This window comes from Empidonax traillii, unplaced genomic scaffold, assembly GCF_003031625.1.
Source record: "Empidonax traillii isolate 1590-97213 ecotype Southwest subspecies unplaced genomic scaffold, ASM303162v1 scaffold57:size2250009, whole genome shotgun sequence".
Classification (NCBI taxonomy): Eukaryota; Metazoa; Chordata; class Aves; order Passeriformes; family Tyrannidae; genus Empidonax; species Empidonax traillii.
In genome coordinates this window covers 1,992,188-2,008,228 of record NW_020955250.1, presented here as the reverse complement: position 1 = coordinate 2,008,228, position 16,041 = coordinate 1,992,188, and the positions used below count along the sequence as shown (strand labels likewise).

General features: G+C 46.4%; 2 protein-coding genes across 2 annotated transcripts; one reads left to right on the top strand and one right to left on the bottom strand.

Moving 5' to 3' along the window:
- Positions 1-2,127: 2,127 nt before the first annotated feature.
- TSN (translin) lies at positions 2,128-8,121 on the bottom strand. The gene is made up of 6 exons (XM_027879757.1): positions 8,019-8,121; positions 7,839-7,932; positions 4,501-4,597; positions 3,598-3,713; positions 3,049-3,128; positions 2,128-2,704 (listed from the first exon to the last, which is right to left on the bottom strand). The coding sequence occupies exons 1-6, from the start codon at positions 8,082-8,084 to the stop codon at positions 2,468-2,470; spliced, it is 690 nt and encodes a 229-aa protein (XP_027735558.1). The 5' UTR covers positions 8,085-8,121; the 3' UTR covers positions 2,128-2,467.
- Positions 8,122-8,342: 221 nt separating this feature from the next.
- Positions 8,343-12,502, top strand: NIFK (nucleolar protein interacting with the FHA domain of MKI67). The gene is made up of 6 exons (XM_027879756.1): positions 8,343-8,491; positions 8,571-8,696; positions 9,373-9,481; positions 10,149-10,360; positions 10,909-10,989; positions 12,160-12,502. Exons 1-6 carry the CDS (start codon positions 8,363-8,365, stop codon positions 12,334-12,336), a joined length of 834 nt encoding a protein of 277 aa, XP_027735557.1. The 5' UTR covers positions 8,343-8,362; the 3' UTR covers positions 12,337-12,502.
- The last annotated feature ends 3,539 nt before the right edge of the window (positions 12,503-16,041 follow it).

The window sequence follows — 16,041 nt, the reverse complement described above, 5'->3', positions numbered from 1 at the left end:
GAAAGGGAAGGGTCAACAAAGAGACACCTCCCCATCCTTCCAGGTTTTTCCTTCTTCCCTCTGTTCCCAGCTCTGGGACGGAAACACAACTTATCATTTAGGATCCGAGTACTGTGCAGATTTACAGTCAAGGCCACAAGATCCTACAGGCTACCTCTGTGCAGAGGAAGCTACAAAAGCACATCCTGCCTTTCCCTGCTGCAGCCTAGGAGGAGTTACTGGTTTTCTTTTCCCTTCTCCAGACCCAGCTTGGGAATGCCCTGTACAGCCTGGCTCTTGCAAATGATGCTTTTCCAGAGGAAGGTGCTAGGCTCTCTCAAAACCTAAAAACAGCAAGGCACGAGGTGTTTGCTAACACACTCCAGGAACACAACACAGGAGTGTCTCTTTCTCAGGTAGTTGCTCTTCACAGAACCCTAGACAGAAGGATCCCACACTTAAGCACTGCTTAAGCCCTAAGTAAGAGACTTGCTCTTCCAGTTACCCCTCCCATGGTCCCTGCACCTGTGACACAGCACTGCTCTATCTGCACCAGCTCTCGGAAAACACCGAGAGATGCAAAAGCTGGCAGATCTGGGATCTACTGAAAAGCTGCGTTAGGCACACGGGATCTTGTGTCAGGAAGCAGATCTGCTGCATGACCAAGTGCAATTGGAGTACCTGGGACATCACAAAGCCTTAACCAACACCTGCCCTGCAACCAGAAACCCGCCCTGCCACGTGGCTTCACATCCCAGTTCCACATGCCAGGAGTCCTCCAACCCGAGACACCCCAAACTGGTGCTCAGGAAACCTTTCTCTTATTCCCCTGCTCCCACACATTTCCTGTGTGATGTGACCTTGATCTGCACAGCTGTGTCTCAGAGCCTTAGCATGTTGTTTCACCCCATGTCTCTGTTTCTGGCAGTAAAACTGGCTCTTTCCTTCCTCCCACCTCCACAGAGTTAAATCCAGAAAGGTGCAAACAGTGGCACAGGGCAGGAACAAAGAAGTACTTTGAAAGCTGGTCTCATTGCCATAGGACTCAGGAAGTTACACCCTCATTTTCTTTGGCTGTGAAAGAGGGATATTACCATCTGGGTATAACTTTAATGCCAATATATCAGAACAGGATCCCAGGAAGGGAAGCAAACAACAGCAGGTGATCAGACAACAGGCAGAGGTACCAAATGGCCAAAATCAAAGAACACATTTTATTGGCCAAAATAACCAAGAAACCATTGTCTTCCAATAAACAAATAACCCCCCCTACCGAAACAGTGGTAAATCTTTGCTAACAAACTGAAACACTAACAAATCCCACATAAACTTTACTGTTTATGTTCATCCTCTGGAAGTGTTCCTCCTCTTACAGAAGTTAGTTAGCCGTTCTCCTTAACCCTCCAGCACCACCAGAAGTAGAAGAATGGAAAAACTCATTCAGGAGAAGAGAAAAAGCATACTGGGAGCCATGAGTCTGTCCACTTACACAGGTGAAAGAGGCTGTTGGTGTTTGCAAACACCTTACATGCAACTATCTGAAACTAGTAATTTCCCCTTTTCTCAAGATACAAACATTTTACTACAAAGACTATAGTTTTGGGGTTTTCTTAATCCCAGGACACAGGTATAGTTGTGGCCTGTTACAGGTTGTTACAAGTCAGATGCTTCTCTATTCAGAAATCTTGGAAGTTAAAAAAAAAAAACAAAAAAAAAACATAAAAAAATTGGTTACACTAAGTTCTTGAGGCAAATGATCATATTAAAACTCAGCATTTACTCATGTCAGTAAAAAAAATTTCAGATAGAGAAAACAGGTGTTTGAGAAAACCTTGCTCTCCATGGTAACTGAAATCTTGGAGGAAAGATAAAAATAAAAGAGAGAAAGAGAGAGATGTGCCAGATACCAGTTCCAATGGAGGAATTCTCAGGAATATTTTCACTAATTTCTCAATTAAGGGGAATACATTAACAGAAACCATTTTAAAAGATCTGGTTAATAAACAGTTATGCAAATCTGTTCAACCTACCTAGGTGAAAATTCAAGAAACAAAAAGGCAAAAAAAACACCCCAACTCAGTGTCTTAAAAAAAAGTAGCTATTTACACACTGTGTTTTTTAAAACATCCTGTGTATCTGCACTGAGCTGTGTGAGCAGTCACAGCCACAGCACCTCACTGCCGGAGCAGGGAAGCTACACTAGAGAACTAATGGGAATCAGCTCATGGGAGTTACTGACTATTGCTGCTGTGCACTGAACAGCACCGTGTGTTTGACAGGGGAATTCCACTGAAAACAGAGAGCCTCCTGCCCTAATCTAGACATGATTTTACAAAACATCTAACACCTGTACCACACTTTTTGTAAGAAAATAGAGAGCAGCTTTGAGCTGCAGTTCTTCTAAACTACTGTAGGAAGGCTTCACTAGATACTTCCTAAATTGGCAACCATCTGAGGTAATCGATGATGCTGTTAAAATGAGCACCCTTCATTTCTCTCCACCTGCACCAACTGCTGCCTCCTTATTGAGTCCTCTGATCGACAAGTCATAAACCACTTCCTCGATCTTCTTGACGTCGTATTTCAGGCCATCGTAGCGTTTCCTCAGGGAGTCGTTCTTCAGGTTGAGGAGACGGAAGCCAGAATCCAGCTCGTTGATGAAGGCTGAGATGCGGAGAGGGCGGGAATAGTCACCGGCTGTGACACTGTTCACTGCCAGCCGGGCCTGTGAGAGGAGACACACCGGGTAATGTCGGCTGAGCACCTGCCCAAACCACATCACTGTCCCCATCAGCTGCTTTACCAAAGGAAGCACCTCTGTTCAGGGAGCCAGATTATTTATACTCAGATCTACCTTTCTGCTGACGATAATTCTGGATTTTCAATCAAATGACTTAAAAGTATCACTGAGGGACATGCAGAGAAGCATCTTTGCTAGAAGTTCAGATCGAGGTGTTGTGTATCAGAACTTCCAGGAACAATTCGGGAAAGCTAAAAACCACATTACTTTGGGTGTTTGGGTTTTTAGGTCAGTTTCAATCCAAAAACATGCATGAATATCTTCCTTACCAGCTCACTGGCGAGAGTTAATACACCAGAAAGATAGTCTTCAATGTCCAGGTGAAAGCCCCGCTCTCGATCAGCTTCAACTGAGACAAAAACAGAGCACGGATCAGGTGGTGCTGAGCACGACCAAAACCCAGCCAGCTGAAATTGCATTTGTTTACTGAAAGTAATTTGAAATATCAAATTTATGAAATATTATTACAAAATAGAACTCAGCATTTTCCTGCATGTGATGAAATTATTGCCTCTCCTCAGCATTTTTATTCAGCATCCTGTACGTCCTCAACTGGAAGTGCAAGAGGTTACGATCAATCCAACAGAATAACTGAATTTACATCAATATACAGGATGTATTTTCCTTATGTTTTTTCAAATCTTTTGCTCTGTGAGGACACAATTCTTTTATGGCAAAGAATTTAATATTTTCCACCCTTTTTAAGCACCAAAAGCAAAAAGTTAAAAAAATAAGCTCACATCTTTGTGTTACTCTTACACAGTTTGAATGGATGGCCTACATTGATGGAGAACTTATTAACTACAAGATTAACTTACTCCCAAGTATTTCTGCAACAGCTTCTCGAGTCACTAATGTTTCTGACTCCAAGTAGACTACGAACGCTGCCAGAAACACCAACCGCTGAAGCACAAACCTCCAATGCTCATGAAATCTGCAGAAGAAACAACAAGTGAAGGTATAAATAAGTAATGTCTGTTACTGGAGCATTAGGCAGCAGGCACACATTATGTGTGCATTGTGTTTTCTACCTTTACACAGCATTTTTCAGTATTCTGGGCTTATCAAAATGACAGCAGCTGAAAACCATCTCCTCGGTACCCCAGAACTCCACCCCCAGGTTACTGTGCTGGACACTCACATTTGCTTGTCCCTCTCACACACATAACTCAGCTCCCAGAGTTTTCCAGGTTGTGGTGCCCACAGAAGGCTTTCCCTCCTGCCTTCCCTCAGCAGATCTGAGCTGACAAGATCCTTGTTCTTTGAAATGTTCTTGCCAGACACTGTCCCCTTCTGGCAGCATCAAAACACACAGGTGACAACTTCATTTAGTGTCTGCAGAACCAAACAGCCATTTCATGACAGATTTAGAGCTCTGCTTCCAGAAATGCCCCAAACCAAACAACTTAACTGAAATTAAGGGAGCAGCAAATGCCCAGCTCCAAGACATAATCAATTTCTTAAGCTTTCTTTTTTCTTTTTAAAGAAAATTTCTAGAAAAATAATTTAATACTGAATATTCTTAGTGAAAAGTTACAGTGTCTGAGCAAAAACATTTTTTTATCTATGCTGACAAAAACCTCACACTTGCCTATGACGATTTACTTTTCAAAGAGAAAGAAGCATTCAGCCATACACCTTTAAATCATTATTCCATAGCAGTGATGGCAAATGCCCAGGTAATTCCCATATATATCTGTGACTGGTGTGATCCTGCGTACCTGTAATACTGATCAGCAGGAAATTTGGTCTTCAGAGACTCCATCTGTGTCCTCACTGTACTAAAGTGCTCACGAGCCTTCTGACATTTCTTTGGGACTGAAAAAGAAACAACAAAGGAATGAGTATATTTAGGAAATGGATACTTGGCAGGGAACAGGGGCTTGTAATCAAAGTTTTCTACTGTAGACAGTGCCATTTGCGCTTCTTTGTTGTCCAAGACAGGCTACTGACCCTTGGAATCCATCTAAGAGGTATTTCTTGTCAAACCTTGAACCACAGAGGTAAAGGAGAAAGACTCCTCAATTCCAGGCTGATCTGCTCTGGGCCTTCTGACTCATACAAAGGAAAAGCAACTTTTCTTTCTCCATATTAAAATCTTACCCTGTTTATTTCTTATTGATCAGAGTTAGGTTATGTGAGGTGCAACATCCCTCCAGGTTACTGCATTTCCTGCTTTCTAATGATGTATTTGAAGAAACTGGGTGAATTCAGCCTGTCCAGTGTGTGTCACCCTCTGCAGAGCAACCATCTCGTTTTCACAGCACCCACTGCCACCTCCCGTTTGCTAGCGGGAGTTACAGCCACGCTGCACCAGTGATCGACCAGAGGAATCAGACCACAACTTCTTAACTGCAGCCCTCTCACAAATCCTGGCAGGCTCTCCTGCACATGCAGAAGCCAGGATTAATCACACAAGATCCATAGAAGCTAAACCTGAAAGCTGTGATGGTTTTTATCAAACAAGCCCTAGTAGATGTCACTTAAGTGTGTTTATAAAATTTCTTTCAGTTGATAAAACATAATTTCTGTTTAAAAAAAAAAGAGATGGAGAATAACATGGGAAAAAAATAAAAGTAGATAGACACATAAACCCCAAATTCAAACTGTCCTTGTACATCCTCAGGTATCACCCCTGATGTTGCTGTTTCGAGAGCAAAGAGACAGAGGCGGCTTTCAGGCTCTGGAGCCCCTGGCTGACATCAGCTACCAGCAGGCTTACACTGCCCTAGGCAGCATTCTGAGCAGTTCTCAAACTCCATTTTGGCCAGGGAGCCAAGGAAGTTTGTGCAAGATGTCATCTTCAAGGCCCCTGGCTGGTATGGGGAACTGTCCTCCATCAAACTTCAACCATCCCATGTTTCTATTGACAGAGCTCACTGCTTACCCCGAGGACAGATTGCTCGTGGAAACCCTTCCCTGTTCTCACTGGCTCTCTGTTGTTTCCCTGAGTTTTCATCACTCCCCCTCAGTTGATGATGCAGGAATAAACAAAGGAACCAGGAGGCTGCAGGAGGAAGTAAATCTTCTCCCACATATGGTGGAATAAGGGATGGGAAACAACTGGCAAAACGGCTTCTGCTGGAGCTGCACCTGCTGCAGCTGCAATTCAGAGCAACACAGCTGCAGTCACCCAGTATTAGTAACTCTATCACCTGTGAACTTGCAATAATTAATAGTATTCTTGCCTTTTTATTATTAGTTTGTATATTTTACTTATAATTTCATATTCTCCTAGTTCAACACAGTTTATTAATAGCATAGCGTTTACAGTTTTCCTTACATCTTGGAATAAATAAGCATAAGGCTAAAACAACTTCATGTTACAAAGTACAACCAGAACTCTGCTGCAGTGAGAATAATCCTCTCTTTCATAGTTACAGGAGTCATTGTTTATCCCTTTTTAATCTCCTAATCATTCTAGTTTCTTAGTAAAAACACAGTACTGACTCAAACAACAAGATGCTGTAGGGAGCCAAATAGACATTTAAGGTACCACACTGCAGAACTACAACCACTATCAAATAAAACTGTAATCTGAATATGTGGCATCTGACAGGTGCTATTTATCCCCCAACAATGCCTCTGTTAATTTGCATTATATTCTTCTGCTGTAAACCTTTATCAATCTAAACATTTATTAACTTTCTTTACCACGCTGGTAACTGATGACAAACTGACAGGTCTGTTACCTTGAGTTACCTCCTAACCTATTAAGCATGAATTCATTATTGTTGATATTACAAGAACTATAAGCTGAGGCTTTGGGTTTTTGGTTTGGGTTGAGGGTTTTGGTTTTGTTCTTTTTTTTTTTTTTTTTCCTTCAACTATTCCAAATCTCTTCTCAGACTCTGCAAGCTCCAGGACCAGCTCTGTCCAGGAATTAAAAATCAAGTGAAAACACACTGAGTTAGATGTTAGATGTTGGCCTCTGCTGTTAAATGCTGGAAAACAAGCCCTGAAGTTGTCACCCACATTACATCCATGGGTTTTCACAGCTTATAAAACTATCTGCTTGTCTAAATAACCACTCAGCAGTTCTCACTTCCAGCACTGCCAGATTTCCCAAGCAGGTGGAACTTGCACTTGACAGCACAGGTCAAACCTCAGGTGTTGCTAAACGTGGACCCTCTCTGAAGTCAGAGGAATTCCAGGCCTCCAGCTCCAGCAGGAATGTCCTGGTGAACATCAGGCTGAAAACAACCAGTCAACTCTGCAGGTGAGTAAAACAGCACCTGGGGAGGCTTGTTCTATTCACCTTCAGAGGGTGGCCTGCCCAAATTCCTCTCAAGAGATTCCAGCAAAGTCAGAATAGTTGCCTCTTCTCAGGAAATGCCGACTAGAAAAAAAACTGCTTTTAAGTCACATATGTGAGTTTATTCCAGTAGTTTCACCAGTAAGCTGAGAAATAGGGGAGCAGAAAGAGCATATTTGACACCCGCAGTGCTGCTCTCATGGCCTGGAGGAAACGGGCTGGCCCTGAAACATTCTGTCAAACATCTTAAACAAATTTGGACTGAGACCCTGGAACCAGGCTGGGCACAACCCAAACCTCAAAAACAGCAGAACAATTCCTGCTGCCACCCAAACATGCAGCAAGGACAGCTCCTGCTTTTTCAGCCTTTGCAAATTCCATTTGTATTATGCAATATTAGGTAGACTTTACACACACACACACGCACGCACGCACAGGATCTCTCTTGTACAAATCAGATTAAAGCCCAGCCCCTTCCCAGTCTATGCTGAGCACCTCTAGAGCGTTCAAGACCGCAGCTTTATGGGGTGTGGGGTGAAGGGGAGGGAAGAGGACACTGATACAAAGGCCCAACGAGTGATAATAAAACAATCCATGCACACACCACTTAGAGGGATACCTAAGAGCCACTTCAGCATCCCAGGAAGTGAATACCTGGAAAAGAACATACTGCTCTGCACTGAGATGGGAGGGGAGAAAAGGAGAGAACGGTGCTCCCTAGGACTGAACGGCAGCTTTGCTGCTTGTCTGGCTTGAACACCCCCCCTCCCCCCCGCGGCCCGGGGCGGGCGGAGAGGCACTCACTGTGCTGGAAGCCGGGCCCCTGGTGCACGCCCTGCAGCACCGTCAGGATCTCCCGCGCCGTCTGCTCCAGCGCCTGCACCACCTTCCGGATCTCCTGCGGGCACAGCGCGCCGTCAGCAGCGACACCGACACCGCCCCGGCCCCTCCCGGCGCCCGCCCGGCCCGTCCCGCGCCCCGCACCTCTCGGATGTCCTGGTCCTGGCCCAGCGCTCCCTGCAGCGCCGCGAACATGGCGCTCACCGACATGGCGCTGCCGCCCCGCCCGCCGGCCTGCCGCCCAGCGCCCGCCACGGGCTGCCCGCGCTCCGCCTGAGCCGCCTGAGCGGCCGGGAGGGGCGCGCTGCTCGGCCCGGGGGGACAACTGGTGTCCCCTGGGAGGGGGTCGCTGTTCCCGGCGGTGCCGGTGTCCGTGCCCGTGTCCGGAGCGGCCGGGCTGGGGCCGCGCGAGGGCCCCGTTGCTGGGAGACGGCGTCAGGCCGCGCGGCGCCGGCGCGAGGTAGTGACGCCTTTCCGGCGGGAGCAGCATGGCGGCCACGGGGACGGAGGCTCCGGCCGCGGCCGTGAAGGCTCCGGCGCTGCTGGCGCTGGAGCCGCGGCTGCAGCGAGAGTTCCAGCAGAAGGTGCAGCGGTCCCGCAACAAGCGGGAGCCCAAGGTGAGTGGCACGGCGAGGCGGGGGTGGCGCGGCGGGTCCCGTCCCGTCCCGATGTGACGCGGCCGCGCTGTGCCCGCAGGAGGAGCTGAGGCCCGGCGTGGTGTTCGTGGGGCACCTCCCGCGGGGCCTCTTCGAACCGCAGCTCCGCGAGTACTTCGAGCAGTTCGGGACGGTGACGCGGCTCCGGCTCTCCAGGAGTAAGAAGGTGAGTGAAAACGGCGGCCGCCATCCTAGCGGGGCCGGGGCGCGGCGGAACCCTCAGACCCGGCCGCCTGGGGCTGGACGGGCTCCGTGACCCTCGGGCTCCCTCCTTGAACCAGCGGCCGCCCCGAGGCAGAAGCAGAGGCGGCCGCGCCCGGAGTCTCTTCCACAGCCCCCTCTGCCCGCGCCCCACGTGGGACGCAGAGTTGCCCTCAGCCGCGGCTCCTGCGGCTCCTTTTTCCGTAAGTAAATTCCCTCCTGTGGGGGGTGTTGCCAGAGCGCACTAGTTCGAGGTACAACGCCAAACGTCACGATTCAGCTTTAGGTTTCTTGTTGCTTTGTGTGCAATTATTCTTTTCGTTTCTGGATTTGCCATCACGTTATGAGGCTGCTGTATAAGCTTGGTAACGAGCACAGAACAGTAGCAATGAGGGACTGTGTTTTTTAATAAGTAGGTGCTGGTGAGCTGTTTATTTCATGTGAAAACACGTAATTTCCAAATAATGCAATACCTATTTAGGGCTAAACACGGTGCTTGTCGTTATCTCGCTGAACTATTTGAAATTACTTGTGTTTAGCTGATGAAGGGTTATGACTTTAGAAGATAAATAAAATAATTTTATAGTGCTCATCAGGTACCAAAGCATTGCTTCTGGTTTGTCTCTGTCGTCACTTCACAGACTGGAGGCAGCAAAGGCTATGCATTTATAGAGTTTGAGTGTGATGACGTGGCCAGGATTGTTGCAGACACAATGAACAACTACCTGTTTTCTGAAAGACTGCTCAAGTGTAAGTATAAGCTGAAGTGTAAGTCCTCTAATGTGGAAAGGAAATTCAGAGGTATTTCTGATTTTTTTTTTTTTCAGACTGTTCATAGAACCTTAGGGGGTTTTTATGAAGTTTTGTCCCAAAAGTGTTTTCTGTGGGACTAAGCTTTCCATCCTTCTCTTCATGTGTAAAGAAGATCCTCAGCAGCCCTTTGGTCACTGCTGCTGGTTTCTTCCTCCAGGCTGATAATGCTCATGGTGTGATTGTGTAATGTGAAATCTCAGGGAATGGCTGGGTTTGCTGTGGAGGCAGCAAACATGGAAACTCCTTGTCATTTGTGACCGTTGCAGCTTTTGTCTGTAAGGTCAGACAGAAGGGGCTTTTTTGATTACAAGATCAGTGAAATCAGCAAGTTTCTCAGACACAGTGACAGTAACACTTGCTTTGTAAAGGATTATGAGCTCTGTGTTGTTGTAAAACAGTTATCTCTGATTTCTCTGGGTGAAACTGAAAAGTGTTCTCTCCATCCATCCTTCCTCAGTTCTCCCAGTGGCTGAGTGTCCAGGTACACGTTCTGTGTTAATAAGATGCTGCACCAGTGACAGGGCTGTCACAGGGAGTGAGCGGCGTTGTGTGGGTGTGTTTGGGGAGCTCTGCTGTGACTTCCTGCCCTGTGTCTGTGCTGCAGGTCAGTTCTTACCTCCCGAAAGGGTCCACGAGGACCTCTTCAAAAACTGCGACAAAATATTCCGGAAACCTTCCCAGCCGGCGGTGCGGCGGTACAACAGGATCCGCTCCCTGGTGGAGAAGGCCAGGATGACAAAGCGCCTGCTGCGGAAGGAGAGGCTCTTACGGAAGAGGCTGGCCGAAAAGGGGATCGATTATGACTTCCCAGGATTCGTAAGTTTGGCACTGTTTCCGTGAGTGTTTTGTGCAAAATGTGTTTCTAGGGCCGGGCTGAATACAAGAAAATCACCTGTTTTGTGTGGAACCGGCAAAAGTGCTGGAACCGCAGGGAGGTACAAGCAGTTGGATATTCTGTGGCTTAATACTGGAGTGCAGGTCATTGGAGAGCAGCAGGGGCTTTGTCTGAGCCCTGGGGAAGGCTTTGGCAGGGTGGAGTTTAAAGGCAGGTCCCAAGCCCAGAGCTTCCATCCACAGCCCCTGCCCACGCTAACCGGGATGTCACTCCTCTGCGGATGGCTTGGGTTAAGTACTTGAGTTGTAAGCAATGCTGTTTTATGTGGTGTGTTTTTAAAATGCGCAGGAGCAGCTTTTCTTGTGTTGCTTTGGATGTTTTTGTTCAAACCAGGTCACCTTTGCGTCAGTCAATGTACTACTGTAAACCTATTAACTGTAACAAAGAAACCTGTGGACTATTAAGTTACTGTTTGCAACTTCACACAAGGAAGTTTGTAGTGATCCACCTGATCTGTCTTACTTCCTAGGCTACACAGGCCCTTTGCAAAAAGAGGAAAAAAGTTAAAACATCCAAGAAATCAAAACTGAACGTTTCTTTGACCACCCAGGTAAGACGGACCAGTCCTGGTGGTGTCCAGTACCACACTCCACCATTCACACCAGGGCAGATATATCAAGTCTCCAGGTGGCATCTTCATCGTGATTTCAAAAACCTTGACATTATTTGCTTCAGAGATTTTTGTGCCAGTAGCTCCTTTGAGATGTATTAACACTCTTGAACAGGGGAGGGTGGTGGAATCATCTCAGTTCTTTCTCCTGTGGGTGTTCAGCAGCAAGGGCTTCTGCTCAGCGTCTTGTAACTGGCAGTGCCCATCCCATGGTGACCCCAGGTAGTGGTGGGTCTGCTGTCAACTGTGGCTGTTCAGCACTCACTCTGCTGGGGACAGGCACCTGTACACCACCTACACCTGTGCTTTAACCCGGCATAAAATGATCTCCTTGCTGGCATCCTGCAGTTGGTCTGCCCTCCGTTACAGTGCCAGCCTGTTTTGGTAAAAAGGAAGTTGAACTGTTAACACAGTCTAGTGCACTGTGTCCCCATTTACATGCTGTGCTGTCCCTTCTACCCTGTGCTCTTCAGGCATGGCATTTGGTATTTTGGAAACAAATGCCAGCTGAGAGCAGCAGTAGGATGAAAGGGAAGTTCAGGTCATCAGGACTGAGATTTGGGATATTGTAAGGTGTGAACTTCTGTTTCATCACTGTTGTGGGTTGGTTTTGGGTTTTTTATTTATTTTGAATGTTGCTGGATTTACTTGTAATAATTGGAACATGGCTGATTGTGAAGAATAACTCACACATTCTGTCAACTGAGTTCTGAGGTCTTACTGAGATAACAAAACTGGGATGTTTCAGCTCTGCTGGGGGCTTGATTGTGGAATTTCTGTATGCCAGCCTCAAATATACTTCCCTCTGTCACCCTGATTCTTTTCCTCTTGGCTTTCTTGGTGCTTTGAGTCAGGAGATACAAAGCTTAGAAAGCAAATGTGCATAATGACTTGTTAGAAAATGTGAATTAATTTACATTTGCCTTTCACATACACTTTTTTGAAGGTGATGCTTTTGTCCGAAGAAATTACATCTAAAAAACCAATTTTCCTTAACGTGGAAATTCTGAAGGAGAGGTGGGCTGAGATGCCTTGTGATACCACAGGAGCAGTGACAACTTTCTCTGTCAGGTGGCTTTGCAGTGAATCATGTTTTTCTGATCTCTTCAGGATCCTACTCCAGTCTGTACTCCAGCAGTGCTCGAGCGCCGGAAAGCTGCTCAGGTGGATGATGATGCAGAGGACGACGAAATAACTCTCCGATTGCCCCCTGCCAGCGTTAAGAATGCTTTGCAGAGGCCAGAGAAGCAGCCAAGGAAAAGACCAAACCCAAAGATACAGAAATAGACTTAAATTTTAGGGGCTCTCGCCATGTTTTCCCTCAACTTAAAAACTGTTGAGGTAGACGTTCTAGTGGTTCTGCTGCCCTAGCTCTGTTCATCCTGACTAGGCTGTTTCAGTCTTTCCTAGGCAAGGGTTGTTCACAAATCCTGCCCCTCTGGTGTAGCCAGCAGGGGACCTCTTCTCTGCCTTTAAGGATTTTCTTGACTTTGTGCTCACAAGTGCCTGTGCTGTGACATGGCTACAGTTGGGCCAGAACCTTCAGGTAATTCTGTACGTTGACTCTAGCACTCACTGTTTGGAAAGAAAATATGAGGCTGTCCATTCAGAGCTTACTGAGGAAAGTAAATGTTTCTTGGATTTATAATTAGTGACAGGTTATTAAAAAAAAACACCAACAACATTTTTCAACTTTGTTGACTCTGGTAGTGCTTCTTCTGTTTAACCCAATGTCTGTGTTTCATGTGAGTTCTCACGTTTTGGATGAATACAAAGTGAGTTGTTTTTTTTTTTTTTTTCCCAAGGAAGACATTTCATCTCTTGTTTGTGATTAGTCAAGATCTGCCTGTACTGTCCAGGGCAGAGGTAGAATACCACACTGCCTGAGCAAGCCAGTGCCTTTCAGCCCTGCTTTCAGCAAGGCCTGGGAAACTGCCTTTGCCAGGATATGGAGCAGTTGCAGAGAGCTTGGAAAGGCCTTGGATTAGGAAGATGCAGAGAAGAGACAGATGGCTCAAGTCACTCACATTCAAGATTCCCATTCCTTTCCCTGTGCAGGCCAAAGATTTGTGTTTGAGTGTTCCCTGCTGTGGAGGACACAGGGTGACAGAGCTGTTGGCTGGTGGCTCAGCCAGAGTCACGTTCATTCCTCACGCACTGCTGTAAAAGACATTTCACTCTGCAGAGGTCCCAGGTGGCACCTGCTGATGAACTGCTTTACCTCGGGGCTGGCCAGGCAGAGGAACTTGCTAATTCTCCAGGGTTTTATGTGCCACAAATGTGTTGTTTCCTGGTTCAGAAAATATTCAAGGATCTGCAAGGTGTGGCTGCTTTTAGAGGGACTCCTTGCTGAGCTGTGGAGAGGAGCAAACAGTGACAACAAGCTTAGGTACAGCTGTTCTCAGAGTGAGCCAGGCTCTTTGAGAAGATGCATCAGTAATCAGAGCAGTCTGAGTTCTAGTGGCAGTTCTGTTATCCTTTGTCCCTGCATTTTAGTTTCACTGCCTGCGTGAAACAAGAGTGTCTTCTGCTTCAGGGGGCGAAAAGCGCATTGCAATATTGCAATAAACATCTGGGTGGGTGAACCAGGAGTGGGAAGGCAGGTTTTGTATGTGTTCAGAGAACTGAGTGAAGCTTTTTGTTGTGCATTAAGATTTAATTTTGTTACAGCTAGCTTGTCATAGAGCTGATGGCAGATATCCAGTCCTGTTTGAAAAGGCAATTTGACTGTGAACTTAGAATTTGGATTTTATTGCAAATCTGAGACCTGTAGAAATTCCAGTTTGGGTTCTGTGGCACCTACTTAGCCATGATCTTTTGTTTTATGAGATTAAACAGCCTCTGCTGCTGTTGGCTGCAGGTCAGGTTTGGCAGAAGATTTCAGAGGAAAGCCCAGGTGATGATAACTGGCTGCTCAGGTAGGTGGCTGGCACTAATTCTCTGGCTATTTTAAGGCTTGGAGTCCTGGCAGAGGAGAAGAAATCTAAACCATTTGCCTGGCTAATCCTGACCTATCTGGCCTAATCACTTGAATAATCATGATGTTGTAATAACATTCTCTTGGTGACTCAAATTAGACCATTCTCCTTTGTCGCCCTAAACTGTTGAGGAAGCCACTTGGGTGTGTCTTTATATCAGACACTTGTACCTTGGGCACACCAGAGAAATCAGTTCACCAGCTCACTGGTCATGGACACTCCTTGCCTTTTTAATAGCAGTGCTGCTGTGTACATCTGCAGGCTTTCTTCCCTCTGCATTGTTTGATGTGAAACAGGCAGTGCTTGCCTCTCAGACCTGTGGAAAATACATCCTCAGCTAAGATGTGAGACACACATTATCAGAATAATTGGCAGAAATTGCTTTTCTGTTCGTAACTGATGTGCAGCTCTGAAAGAACAACTAGCTTGACATCTTACAGCAGAGAGCAGCAGAAAAAAAAAAAAAAAAGGCAATTTCTTTTAAAATCCATGTTCCTAACTTTCTGTTGGCAAATAAAGATGGCCGTTGGGTCAGGATGAACTCGAAATGTGGTTGGACTTTCTCCTGCCGGGAGCTGAATCTCTCGGGCCCAGCCTGACACCGGGGGGCAGCACACCTCAGCGGTGGACTCACTCTGCAGCACAAGGTTTCCTGGGAGATGACGTCCGGGTTTATGAAGAAACCCGCCTTGTCCAGGCAGTTTGGAGTGACTGGCTGTGTTGGTGTGACTCGTGTGTCTCCAACAGGGTTTAAGAATATGTGAGAAAGGTGGTATGATCTTAATCAAATATTCCTGTTTCTGTGGTGCTGCTCCTTCCTAGGCTGTTGAGTTAAAGCTGCTCTTAGGAAAACTTAAGTTTATCTAAAGTAACTTCTCCAGTGCAGTTCCACGTTCACCAAAGCCTGAGCATCTCCGTTCCTGTGCTTCCCACTCCAACCCTTTGGCCTGCATTTTGAACCTAGAGTTGCTTTGTGTTCCTACTTTGCTTCTGTTGCTGTGCTCCCTTCTGTTTTGCCCCTGCCTGTGTCCACTTGTGGCCATCTTCTGTGTTTGACTCAGTGGATTCTTTTCATGCTGCTTGCAGTGCCAGGGTTATCCTGTCTGGCTGCATGAGCTTCCAGGGGCTTTGGCTTCTGCAGGTCTCTTGGAAAGGTTTGTGCCTTTAAGCCAATACCCTGGCTGCTGGTGACTCTCCATGTTCACGTAGCAGTGTGAGCCTTGATGGGAAGACATTCAAGAAAGCTGTGCTTACAATAAGGGTTGCTTCCTGCTGTAATTTTCCTTTCCCTTCCTTTTGTTTGTTCATCTTCCTTCAATTGAGATCAGCTTAGATGGCAATTCTGAAAAGCAAGGAAACAAAATTCTGTTTTGTCTGAGTAAAGCACAACAATACCCAGGCTACAGCAAGGAACTCTGGGCAGAAGGGCAGCTTTTCTTGGTGATAGTTTCTGTTTTTAGGCTGCCTGTGTTATTAATATACTGCTGTCCAGGGAGATGTACGTAAGCAGAAATTCAGACACCTGATACTTGCCAAACATAGTTTCCATAGCAAGTGGATGGACATGCTGTGTCATGAGTTATGCCACAGTCTCTGCACTGATTTTAATTTCTCATCTCTCCAGTCGTTTGATCATTCATCTTGGACAAACACAAACCTCCTGGCCACTGATTTTTGGGCAGGCTCTGAGTTGGTTTTACTGGGATGCTAGGAGTGTTAGGGCTGTGGTTTCAAGGCATGACTTGCAAGTGCTCTGCCTTTCAGCAATGAATGACTTTGTGGAGCTGTTTTGCTGAACACTTATGTATGTATTACTGTTTTCAAGCTTCAGAAACACTGAGGTGCTAGCCAAGCCTGCTAATTTACACTCACTTATTACAATTCCTCTGTTTTGCAGGAGAGGGAGCTGGTTTTAAGAGTGCTGAGCATTTCCCAGCACATGAAGTACTGGAAGTATAAGAAATATGGGTGTTGGGGAAGGTGGAGGAGAAAAGCAGAATTGGCTGTGAGATAG